Source organism: Cnephaeus nilssonii, assembly GCF_951640355.1.
Source record: "Cnephaeus nilssonii genome assembly, chromosome: 1".
In the NCBI taxonomy this organism is placed as follows: Eukaryota; Metazoa; Chordata; class Mammalia; order Chiroptera; family Vespertilionidae; genus Cnephaeus; species Cnephaeus nilssonii.
Window position 1 is genome coordinate 116,764,046 of NC_137072.1, and position 13,090 is coordinate 116,777,135.

Below are 13,090 nucleotides of genomic sequence, written 5' to 3' on the forward strand. Positions count from 1 at the left end.
AGTAGGGAGCAAACAACGAAATAGGCAAGAGCCTCAAATGTTTTTCTGAAAGAATACATTATAAACACGAATATTTTAAAAGCTATGTCAGAGACAAAAATGAACAAACACTCAATGACATAAGATAGTCCTCTAGGTACAATACGTAGTCAACATATATTTGCTGATACACCTAGGACAGAGAAACAGTGTTAGTGTTTAGGGTAAGGTCATAAGTTTGGTAAGAGAGCTTTTCTGCTAGATTCTACCAATTTTCTACTGTTAAGTTACTTCTGAATTTCAGTTTCAAACTTCTACATCTGCCGGAGCTAAAGATTCAGAAACACGGGATTTCTCTGCCTATAAACACGGGATTTCTTTGCCTCTCAGGAAAACGCAGTGACTATCAGACATGACGCGGAGAATGCTGGGACACTTTACACGTCAGTGCACTCCACTCCCTGACTCTCCTTCTCACGCTCAGTTCACTGCTCCCTCCCGATGCTTCGGCCGTGTTGGGAGCAGACAGCATCTGCTCGGAAGGAGGAGGCTACCTCGCAGGGGCTGCCCCTAAGCACATCGTCTTCATTAGCTGTTCAACCTTCTCACAGATCAAAGCAGCAAGTTTCCACGTTACTCGCTAAGTACACGTGCCCTCCAGCCCTGAGGTGCAGTCCTGCGCGAGTGGCCGCTTTACACTACAGGAGAGGGAGACATGGAGGCCGCTGCCCCCCTACCCCCAACCCCTCACCCCTCACTGCCCACGTCAACTAACTCAGATCTCCTCCGAGCACAGAGCAGCTGGGTCAGCACAGGTAAACCGCTCACCACCGCATCCAGGAACTCAATGCACCGCTTCGGGCTGTCCTGGGTGTCGCAGAATTGCCGGAAGAGCAGTCTTCCTATTGGCTGCTTGTCACAGAGACTGCTATAATCCTTTTCTGGGTGAAGAAAGGGGATAGAATCGTTACAATTCAGAAAGTGCTATTTCTGAACCTTACATACCAGATACAATAAGAGTAAAAAACAGTATTTGCAGCATTTTTTAGATCACTGTTTTGCTTACCAATTTAGACTGGGCTATCACGACAAATATTTAAAATACCTAAGCAGCCCAAACCGGTTTGGCTCAGTGGATAGAGCGTCGGCCTGCGGACTCAAGGGTCCCAGGTTCGATTCTGGTCAAGGGCATGTACCTTGGTTGCGGGCACATCCCCAGTGGGGGGTGTGCGGGAGGCGGCTGATCGATGGTTCTCTCTCATCGATGTTTCTGACTATCCCTCTCTCTTCCTCTCTGTAAAAAAATCAATAAAAATATATTTAAAAAATAAAAATAAAATAAAATACCTAAGCAGAGCCAAAGGTCGCTGGAAGAATTGGCAACTAAGGTGTGTGAAGCCGCTGGGTCGTCCTGCTCCCCAAAGGAAACACGCAGGGAGCAGTGTTCCCGCGGGGACCACGGGAGCGGGGAGGGGTGCCTGAGACAATTACAAGCAGAGAAATACACCGCAGGAAGGCGCTGAGTTAGATTTCGAAAAGCTCTCTTCCATTTGGCTGCCTTTCTAGCCACTCACAAGTTACAGGTGTTGCTGATGCTTTATGATTTTAGCTGCTCTCGGGACTGTTCTTCCTGTCTCCTCAGTGAAATCATATGTTGTACACCTTACCTTACCCTAAACACTAACACTGTTTGGAGAACAAGGCACTAATGTTTGGTCAAAGTGTCAAGGGGGATATAAACAAATATGTTCCAAACAGGTTCATTTAAACGTCAGCGAGAAAATCGGCTGCCCTGTTTGTTGGAGACAGGGTGTAAGCTGACACGGTCCTTGCACCTGAAGGGACTAGAAAGGCTGGGACCCTTACCCACACAATTTTCCCAGACTGGTTTGGATGGCGGTTATCAGTAGAAGGAGAGCAACCCTTTTATGGCTTGCCAAGAAGTCTGTAACTATTTACTGAGAATCTGCCTGATTTACTGTACCGAGAATTTGTCCTTCTGCTCTGTCTCTCCCTTAGAGATTAAGAGGAACAAAGAGTACATTCCTCTTCACAGACTTCCTATTCAGTGTTTTGTGTATAAAAGGCATTACAGAGTTAATAAACACACTACAGTTCCTCGACTGACTCGTAGTCCTCCCGATCCCGCTGTCCTGTCTTTCTTTCTTTTCTTAATTCCCACCTCCCTACCTCAGCCCGGTTCAACCTGTCAGGCTGGCCCTGACACCTGTTAGCAGTGACTTTGAACTTGAAATGAACATGGCCATGCGCAGTCCTCCTGCAATGGCTCTACGCTGAACAACGAAATGAAATGCATGAAAGCCAGCACGCCACGACGAACTCCTCAGCGGCAGGGCGGATGCCGGGTAACGCAGGGAGCGCCGCCGTCCGCTCCGCATCGCTGCGCTTGCACACTGCACAGGCCAGGGATGAACACTCGGGGTCCAGGCACAACCACAGGCCCACAAACACCAGCAAAGGTGTTGTAAAAGTTCTGCAACCCACAGTGTCAAATTTTGCTACATTTTTTTAGGGATACTTACTAACTAACTATATTTTTTATTATTTATTTACTTACTTACTTACTACAGGCCTGATGCACAAAATTCGTGCAAGAGTAGGCCTTCCTTCCCCCCGCTGCCAGCATCGGCTTCCCTCTAGCACCCGGGACCCGGGCTTCCCTCTGGCCGCCAGCAGGCACCCGGGCTTCCCTTGCTTCATCTGGAAGATCGTCCGGAAGGACATCCAGAAGGACGTCCAGTCTAATTAGCATATTATGCTTTTATTATTACAGATTTATTATTTTAATCCTCACCAGAGGACATTTTCCCATTGATTTTTAGAGAGAAAGAGAAAGGGAAAGAGAGAAATATGTGAGAGAAGCACATCGATCGGTTGCCTCCTGCACGAGCCCCGACCAGGGCCCAGGCCGGGGAGGAGCCTGCAACCCAGGTATGTGCCCTTGACCAGAATCGAACTTGGGACCTATCGGGTCTGCAAGTCGACGTTATATCCACTGAGCCAAACCAGCTAGGGGCTTACTGACTACATTTTAAGAAAAGACACGAGGCGGTCAAAAAGTGATGTTCCTTAAAAGATGGAAGTTTTTGCCCTAGCCCAGTGGTCGGCAAACTCATTAGTCAACAGAGCCAAATATCAACAGGACGATTGAAATTTCTTTTGAGAGCCAAATTTTTTAAACTTCTTCTAACGCCACTTCCACAAAATAGACTCGCCCAGGCCGTGGTATTTTGTGGAAGAGCCACACTCAAGGGGCCAAAGAGCCGCATGTGGCTCGCGAGCCGCGATTTGCCGACCACAGCCCTAGCCTGTTGCTCAGTGGTTAGTGTCAGCCAGTGGACCGAAGGGTCCTGGTCAAGGGCATGTACCTCGGTTGCAGGCTTGATCCCTGCCCTGGGTCAGGGTGTATGTGAAAGGCAACCAATCCATGTGTCTCTCTCACACTGATGCTCCCCTCTCTCTTTCTCTCTCAATATCCTCGGGTAAGGATTAAACACACACACACACACACACACACACACACACACACACACACACGCCAGTTTTTAACACTTTCCTTCCCATTCCGAAGGGTTAGCAATGCCCCTGGTCTCCAGGTGAGGCTGCAGATGCGCACAGGTAGGCCTATCTTCTCTCCCCGGCCCCTACTGAACGTGCTGAACGTGAACACAAGAGCAGAGCCACACGGAAAGCATGGACCCTCCCGTGGGAAGAATACAGTGCCCTCACGAGTCAGACATGAAGTTACCTGGAAGAGAGAGCTGCTGGGGTTGGAGTTAAAGGAACATCAGCTGAGACCCCAGAGATAAGCTGGGGCTCCCACAAACCTCTATGCCGGGAGCCCCTCCCAGCCCTGGTCAGAATGGCTGAAGCCACTTGACAGAAAGTGGGTGTCTGCCCAGAGAGATCCTGGGACCCGCAGGGAGAGGCAGAGCCCGCTGAGGAACTAAAATGTTGGCCCAGCCCAGGATTCGGTGTGCGGCTGCTGGAACCCACGGGCACACCCACCAGCCAGAACCCGAGAGAGGGAGAGAGAGAGAGAGAGAGAGAGAGAACGAACACGCCCTGCAGGAAGCACCGCGCCGCCACCGAGAGGGAGCGAACAAACGCAGCCTTGAGCACACACTGAAGGAACTGAAAATCTCACTCGATTCCATCACCATCAAACGAGAAGACAAAAAGGGGGCGGGGCCTTCCCCAAAACATTCACCTTCCCTTCGCCCTGCATAAAAATGAATGACTTGAGGAGCCAGAGGAAGAAGGAAAAAGGAAGACAGACGCGCAGGGGGCATAACCCGGAGGGAAGCAAGAAAACGAGAAAAGAGTCAGTGACCCGCCCAGGCGGCTGAAGGCCCCGCAGGAGGTGCGGGAGGTGCGGGAGGTGCGGACGGACGGGGCGCAAGCTTTCCCGTTCATGCTCCAACCACACTTACCCGCTTCCAGGTGCGAGACCCGCACAATCACAGCTCCGTACTCGTGCACCGACTTGAATTCTCAGAATAATCTGTGGCCCAACATTCGCAGAAGGTGAGTGACCGACCCAACAAGCAGTTCAGAGGCTGAAAGGCGGACATGGAGGAAAGCAAGTGTCCAGGCAAATGAAGCCTACAATGTGTTTGTAAAGCAGGGCCAGGTTTCTGGTAAGCCTGAGCCCACAGGGAGCTTCTCTCCACCCCCCGAGGGACCTACCGCCACCGAGGGGGCATCAAAGAGCGAACAGGCAGCTCTGCAGCTGGCGGGGCCAAGAGGCAGGAGGGAGGGAGGAGAGGAGAGCAGGAGCGGAGGGGAGGGAGGGGGGAGAGCAGAGCGGAGGGAGCAGGGAGAGCAGGAGCGGAGTGGGCGCGGGCCAGCGCTGGCCCCTGCGGCACCCCACCCTGGGAGCGGGCAGAGGGAGGGGCTGGCTGGGCTCCCAGGGCGGAGAGGGCTGGAGAGGGCTGCACGCAGCGGCCAGAGGTAACCGGGTCGGGTGGTGGCAGACCCTCTTCCCGTTCGGCGGTCTCCAGGGAGACTTACCCACGGCCAGTCTGGTGACTCCTGGGTGCCCCCTACAGCTATCGCCCGAGTCCCCTCTACAGCCCAGACTTCTCCGAGCCCTGCAAGTGCACCTTCCGTCCCACGGGCTCCTCCCGCTGCGAGCCCCGCTCTGCATGGACCAGACCTGGCAGTCACCTCAGTTCCCCTCCCTCCTTCCACACAGAACGCAGCTGGACTCCGCTTCCTGAATGTTCTCATCATTCATGTCCTCACCACCCCCACACCAAGCTGCCACCTCCTGCCCCCACCACGGCGGGTCCCCCATATGGCCTCCCTGTCCCCACTCCTGACCTCTCAATCTCATTCTTCACACTGAAGCCTGAGAGACGCCTGGAAATGTGACTGATTGCATCATTCCTCGCTAACACCCCGATGTCTGCTTTCTAACTCTAAGACACAAAAGCCCTCAGCGGCCTGCACACGCCGCCTCTCCTGTCGCCAGCGAGGGCCGGGAAGGGAAAGTGCCGCGGCTGCTTTGCGGGGCGGGCAGGCAGGCAGTTCCCCGGAAAGCGAAACACAGCTGGTTTCATAAAGGTGCCCAGTCGCTGGTGAAAGAGCAGTCACTTCCACGAGCGGTGCTGAACAACTGGATATCCAGTGGGAGAACGAAACTGGGTCCCTCTCCCCCTCCACAGACTATCGGCACTGGATCCAGCACCCAATGGGGGAGAGCGAGGCGTGGTCTCCACGGCTTTGGGTCAGGCAGTGCAGACCTTGTCCCCAAAGGCCAGCGTCAGGAAAATGGGAACAGCACGGACGGGAAGAAGCATGTGGAATCGGGTACCTAATGCATGGAGCCTGCTCACGTCTCAGCAACGAAAAGACAGCCCCATTTCACTATGGGCAAGGAAGTCGCTGTTGAATCCTTACCCAAGGTTTGATTTCTGAGTGGAAGGGAGGGAGGACAGAGAGAGAGAAAAGCATCAATGTGAGAGAAACACCTCCATCCACTGCCTTCCGCACACACCCCAAAGGGGAGGCGGGACGGGGCGTGAACGTGCATCGAGGCAGTGCCCTTGACTGAGAGCCGAAGCCACAACCCTTCCGTGCTCAGGCCAATGCTCCAACCACTGAGCAACAATGGCCAGGACTAAAAAGGGGCAAAGAATTTAAACAGACATTTCTCCAAGAAAATATATAAATGGCCAATAAGCACATGAAAAGATGCTCTACATCGTTAGCCTTGGGAAATACAAAGCAAAACACAGTGAGATGCCACTTCACACGCAGGAGGCCGGCTGCAGTGCAAACAAAAAGGAAATAGAAAGTGCTGGCAAGGATGCAAAGAAATCGGAATCCGTGCACTGCTGGAGGAATGGGGAAGGGGGCAGCACTTTGGATAACAGTTTGGCACGTCCTCAAAAAGTCAAACTCAGAACTCCCTACTATCCAGCAATTCTAATTCTGGGCATACACACACAAGACAGTGCGAGCAGGGACTCAAACAAACGTTCACACAGCACACCCACGTTCCTAGCAGCTTTACTCACAACAGCCCAAAGGCATGAAACGTCCCCCATGTCACCAACAGATGAGTGACCAAATCCAGACTCCCATGTGCTGTCCACATGAATGCCACGGAATTTTACTTTAAAATGGTTAAAATGGCAATCTTTATGTGTTTTTCACCACAATAAAAAATTTGTACATAAATGTTTGTAGCAATATTATTCATAACCAGAGGCCTGGTGCACGAAATTCGTACTTGAGTAGGGTCCCTAGGCCTGGCCAGTGATCAGGGTCGATCAGGTTCCCCACCTCCCCACCTCCTCCTTCCCTCACTACCTCAGCACCCCGCCATTGCCACTGGTCGCCCGCCACTTTCCACCCACCCCCTGGTGGTCAGCACACGTCATAGTGAGTGATCGAACTCCCAGTAAAACTCCTGAGGGGACACTTTGCATAGTAGCCTTTTACACACTGAGTGGCCAGATTATTATGATCTCTGAACGCATAATAATCTGGCCACTCAGTGTGTGTGTGTGTGTGTGTGTGTATACATATTAGAGGCCCGGTGCATGAATTCATGCATGGGTGGGGTCTGGTCAGCCTAGCCAGGGGGAGGGGACATGGGCAGTTGGCCGGCCTGCCTGCTGGTCAAACTCTTGGTTGAGGGGACAATTTGTATATTAGCCTTTTATTCTATAGGATATACACTGAGTGGCCAGATTATTATGCGTTCAGAGATCATAATAATCTGGCCACTCAGTGTATAAGTAGACATAAAAATAAAAACAATCCAATGTCTATTAACTGATGAATAGGTAAATAAAATGCAATATATCCTCACAACAGACTATTATTTGCCAACAAAAGTGGATTAAGTACTGATTCATGCTATAGCATGAATGACCTTGAAAACGTGTTAAGTGAAAGAAACCAGTCATAAAAGACCACGTAGTATATGGTTTCCATTTACATGAAGTGTCCATAAAAGGCAAATCCAGAGAGCAGATTAGTGGCTGCCTAGGACTGAAGGAGAGGGAGGGAATGGGGTGTGGCCCCAATGGGTACAGGGCTTCTTTTTGAGGTGATGAAAAGGTAAGCTTGACTGTGGTAATGGCTGCACAACTCCATGACTATAGTAAAAACCACTGAACTGTACACTTTAAGGAGGTAAACTGTATGGCATGTTAATCATCTTACATAATAATAATAGACAAACATGTAAATTGACCGTACCTCTGCTATGCCACCAGCCAATCAGGAGTGATATGCAAATTAACCCAACAAAGATGGTTAATTTGCATACACAGGCTCCGAGTGACGGGGGAGGGATGCTTGCATTGTTGCCATGGCGACGATGCAGGTGTTCTGCCCCACCCCCATCTCTCAGGGCCTCTGGGCAGCATGGAAGGTGGGGCCGGAGCGGAAAGAGGCGGCTCCGGGGCCTGAGCGGAAAGGGGCTGGGCCGGCGTGGAAAGGCGGTGCTGGCAGCCAGGGAAAGGAAAGCCCATTCTAGCACGAATCTTCGTGCATCAGGCTTCTAGTATCTCAATAAAACTGCCATTGTAAACACATAATGAGGCTGAAACAACTGGATAGGTCTTGGGGGGGAACTACCTTCTTTATACTGTCTGAAATTATTTTAATTTTTAAAAAAATATTTTTATTTATTTCAGAGAGGAAGAAATAGAAACATCAATGATGAGATAGAATTATTGCTTGGCTGCCTCCTGCACACCCCCTCCTGAGATCGAACCCGCAACCCGGGCATATGCCCTTGACCGGAATCGAACCTGGGACCCTTCAGTCCACAGGCTGATGCTCTATCCACTGAGCCAAAGCAGCTAGGGCTGAAATTATTCTTGATAGTTAAAATATCTAAACTTTCTTAAAAAGGAACTGTAATAATACTAAAGAAAAGATGGATGGATTTTTTTTTTAATTAATCTTTGGTGTCTTCCCTAAGCACAAGAATAAGTACAAAAACTAAAAAGATTGATATATTTGTCTACATAAAAAATTAAAACCTCTGTATGGAAAAATGTACTGTATACCAAAAAAGCAGAAATATAAAATATATTCACATTTGAATATCTAAAGATAAGTTCCTTTCATAGATAAAGAGCTTTTACAAATGAGTTAGAAAAAGCAAAAAATTTTTAAAACTTCATGAAAATGCTCAACCCCATCCATAAATAAAACAAGAAACCATTTTCAAACTATAGTTTATCTTTATTAAAAATATTGAAATCAATATCATTATTTTAATATGTTAACAAGGTCACAGGCAAAGAAACCTTGTAACATATTGTTGGCATGAAAGTAAAGGGATACAACCTCTTTGGAGAGTAACTTGGCAACATCAAATTTTTGAATGCATGTACCCTTTGAACTGAAAAACACATCTTTTAAAAAATACGACGATGCCTGCCCTGTAGACAGGGCTCCACATCTGACTTCCTGTGCGCACATCAGGACTGGTAGCTAACTCTCACTCCTCACAGCTGCAGGGTTCCCGTAAGGGACAGTCACCTTCTATATGCCTGATCCTCTCCTGAAGTTATCCTCAGTCATTCTTGTCCACATGCAGAGAGAACTGTGTGTGGAAAGAGACTGAGAAACAGTTAACAGTGTCCCTTCTACAGCCATATACTTTATAACTCCGATTAGAAAACCTACAGGCTTTTCCCCTGGAAGAACCATGAACTATAAGAAGAATGTACCATATCATTTTTGAAACAAGAAAGGAACTCGAGAAATAACACCTAACGAATGACACAATGCCAGAGTACCTCCCGACACAGGAGGCTCCATTTACTCACCAATGGAATGTCTAAGCTCGATGCACTGGCTAACAGGGGGTAGCTTCAGCATCTCCCTCCATTTTTTACTACGACCACTTTTTTTGCCATATCCTCCTAAATTTGGGGGGGAAAGAGGCATTTTTTAAATGGTCAGAAATATCTAATGATAACAATTACTTCCACTAATGGCATTTACTATAAGCCAGATACTTTTCTAGAAGTTTCACCAGTCTACGCTCACTAAATCCTCCCGTCAACCCTATGAGATATACTGTTGCTATGCTCTTGTCAAAATCCTAATTTTACAGGTGAGAAAACCAAGGCACAGGTATGTGAAATAATTTGCCTGGCCAGTGTTGCTCAGTGGTTGAGCAAGTCTTGTTCAATTCCTGGTCGGGGCACATGCCTGGCTGTGGACTCCTTCCCCAGTGAGGGACGTGCAGGAGACAGCCAATGAATGATTCTCTCTCATCATTGATGTTTTTTGTTTTGTTTTGTTTGTGAATCCTGACCCAAGGATATTTTTCCATTGATTTTTAGAGAGTGGGCGGGGGAGAGATACACAGAGAGAAACATCCATGTGACAGAGACACATTGATTGGTTGCCTCCTGCATGCCCCCGACCAGGACTGGGGATTGAGCCTGCAACCGAGGTACATGCCCTTGACTGGAATCGAACCCGGGACACTTTGGTCCGAGGACCAACACTCTATCCACTTAGCCAAACTGGCTAGGGCTCATCATTGATGTTTCTATCTTTCTCTCCCTCTCCCTTCCTCTCTGAAATCAATAAAAACATCTTTTTAAATAATAATTTGCCTAAAGCAGTTATCCTATCTAATAAAAGAGTAATATGCAAATTAACCATCACTCCGCTGCACTCACAAGCCACACCCACCAGCCAATCAGGCGCACATATGCAAATTAACCCAACCAAGATGGCTGCAGCCACAGATCGAACAGGAGGCTTGGGTTGCCTACGGCGATGGAGGAAGCCAAGCTTTCCGCACACCCTGGCCAGCCCAGGCCTCCACTCAAAGCTACAAAGTTTCAATTATAGAAGATAAATAAATCCCAGATACCAGGGCCTCCGCTTGGGTTGCCGAGGGGGTGTGGCCGGCCTGCAAACCACCACAGGCCCCTCACCCAGGCCACCCCATGCCCCAAGGGAACCCCCACCCTGATCCAGGACACCCTTCAGGGCAAACCAGCTGGCCCCCACCCGTGCATCAGGCCTCTATCCTATCTAATAAAAGAGTAATATGCAAACTGACCATCACTCCAACACACAAGATGGCTGTCCCCATGTGGACACAAGATGGCTGCCACAAGATGGCCAGCAGGGGAGGGACCAGGTCTGCAAGGGAGGGCAGTTGTGGGCAATCAGGCCAGCAGAGGAGGGCAGTTAGGGGTGACCAGGCCGGCAGAGGAGGGAAGTTGGGGGCGACCAGGTCTGCAGGGAAGGGCAGTTGAGGGGACCCAGGCCTGCAGGGGAGGGCAGTTAGGGGTGACCAGGCCTGCAGGGGAGGGTAGTTAGGCATCAATCAGGCTGGCAGGGGAGTGGTTAGGGGTGATCAGGCTGGCAGGCAGAAGCGGTTAGGGGCAATCAGGAAGGCAGGCAGGCGAGCAGTTGGGAGCCAGCAGTCCTGGATTGTGAGAGGGATGTCCGACTGCCCGTTTCGGCCCGATCCGTTTAGGCAGTCGGACATCCCTCGAGGGGTCCCAGATTGGAGAGGATGCAGGCTGGGCTGAGGGACACACTCTCCCCCCCCCCCTCACCCATGCACAAATTTAGTGCACGGGGCCTCTAGTAGCTAATAAACAGAGAAGCTGGGGTTTGAACCCAAGTGATGACACTACAAATGGGGCCATGCTGCACTAAGGGGGTTGGTTGTACTTGTCACCTTTTTCTTGAATTTAACAAAGTAACAAATCACCCCCTTCCTCTCCAATTGCTTACTAAGTACCAATTAAATGGCCAGCACTGAGAGGGATACAAAATAAAGATACAAGCTATGCCCTGCCCTTACACAGATTACAATTTAGCCTAAGAGTCATTGACTACACTGTGTTAAGAACCCCCAATTCCCAATTCCCAAAGGGCAGAGTGTTTACAGGCTGGAAGAAAGCTAGAAGAGGGTTCAGGTAAACTGGAACCTGAAGGATGGAAACAACTGAAACAGGGGAAAAAGCACCACGTGCCCTGGAATTGAAAGCATACTGTAATGTGCCCGAACGAAAACCAAAGCTGTCCATTTCTGTAACAAAATGCAGTAAGTAGCTCCAGTCGTGGGAACAAATTAAGTGCAATGAAGGAAACAAAAAAATGTTGGCTAATCTATACTAATAAAAGGGTAACATGCTAATTAGACCGGGTTGACCAGACATCTTCTGGATATATATGCATACCTCTGGACTCAAAGCATTTAGAAGCAACTTCTAGAAACTCCCTGCAACCAAAATTCTGGGTTGGAAGCCTCATCGAGAGGACAGCAAGGACAACAGGTACATGAATTAAGCCTCAGATGCTAAACTGCTCAACAAGCCACAGCCTGAGTCAGAAGGGAACTGCAACGTGAAAGACAAAATCCGATTAAGCGTGCCTACCCTACACGCCCACCTCTGCATTTATGCTGCCAATTCACCAAGAGATAAAATGGAGCTGAAGTCTCCTGTTAAGCATGTGAGACCATTTAAGATGATCAGTTAAAGCAATTAAAGGTCGTAAATTGTGTAACAAATGTATTACACACACAAAACCCTAACTTTTTAAAAGAATGATTTTTATCTTTTATTAACAGTATGATTATTTCATACTTCCTTAGAGTGTGCCTGGCATACCGGAACACAAACAACTTCTTCAATGCAACATCATTTGCCAACATGAATGTTTCCCCCAGTTACCTTCAATACAGGGTGGGGCAAAAGTAGGTTTACGTTGCTTGCATGTAAAGTAAACAACTGATAATCGCACAGGAATAAACTGTGATCCACGTACAGCTGTAGACCTACTTTTGCCCCACCTGTACCACGTTTCAGGTGTACAGCATGGTGGTTAGACAGTCCCATCACTTACAAGGCGACTGACCCCCTGGTAAGCCTCGTACCACCACCCCTGAAAGGAGAAACGACTCTAACGAACGTTCGTTCGGTTTGGGACCAAAAAGAGAGAGACCGACTGTATTCTCAGTGAATCTGGAAAATGGCTGGATCGCTAACATTAACCAGCACTGCAGCCCAGGACCAGGCGGCGCGCTCATGCCCCGCCAGGGCGCGCAGAGCAGCCGAGCGGACACCGGGCCCAGGCGGCACTCCGCCGGGAAACGCGCCCTCCGCTGAGCCAGGAAGCAGGGCTCCGCCTGGGGACCCGCTGCGTGTGCGCACCCGCAGCGCCCATCGGACCTGCCCGCACCCACACCTCTGCGGTGACCAGTGTGGCGAGAGCGCCTCGCCGCGGGCGGCCCTGCTTGGGGGGGGGCGGCGTCTGCGCGCCCTGCGGCCTGGCTGCGGCTCCCCACGGCCGAGCAGCTTTCACTCCGTTTCTGCCCCAGGCACACGGGCGCCCCCGGCAGACCCGCCGCCACGTCGGACGGTCGCTCGCTGACCAGCCGGGCGCTCGGAGTGAGGGCGCATCAGCCGGGCGCCCCGCGGACTGTCCCACCGACTCCGCCCCCGGCTCTGCCGCTCCAGAGCCTGCACGGCGCCCCACAGCCGAGCAGGGGCGGCCTCGCTGTCACCTCCACAGGAAAACCGGTCCAAAATGGGCCCTCCCTCCTCCTCCCTGGGGACCCCACCTTCCCATTCGC

At 50.3% G+C, this 13,090-nt stretch overlaps 1 protein-coding gene across 12 annotated transcripts in view; it reads right to left on the minus strand.

Annotated features, from left to right (window-relative positions):
• GRK4 (G protein-coupled receptor kinase 4) overlaps positions 1-13,090 on the minus strand; it is a 46,747-nt gene that overhangs the window by 31,220 nt on the left and 2,437 nt on the right. For 10 of the 12 annotated variants that reach the window (XR_013813359.1, XR_013813360.1, XR_013813361.1 and 7 more), the window contains exons 2-3: positions 9,303-9,398; positions 808-920 (exon numbers count right to left, since the gene is read on the minus strand). Coding sequence is in view for 3 of the 12 variants with exons in the window: in XM_079767697.1 (XP_079623823.1) it covers positions 808-920; positions 9,303-9,398 (209 nt within the window). In the remaining 9 variants the exon portion in view is untranslated. The remainder of the gene's footprint in view (positions 1-807; positions 921-9,302; positions 9,399-13,090) is intronic. The other 2 variants (XR_013813366.1, XR_013813367.1) reach the window with 1 other exon arrangement.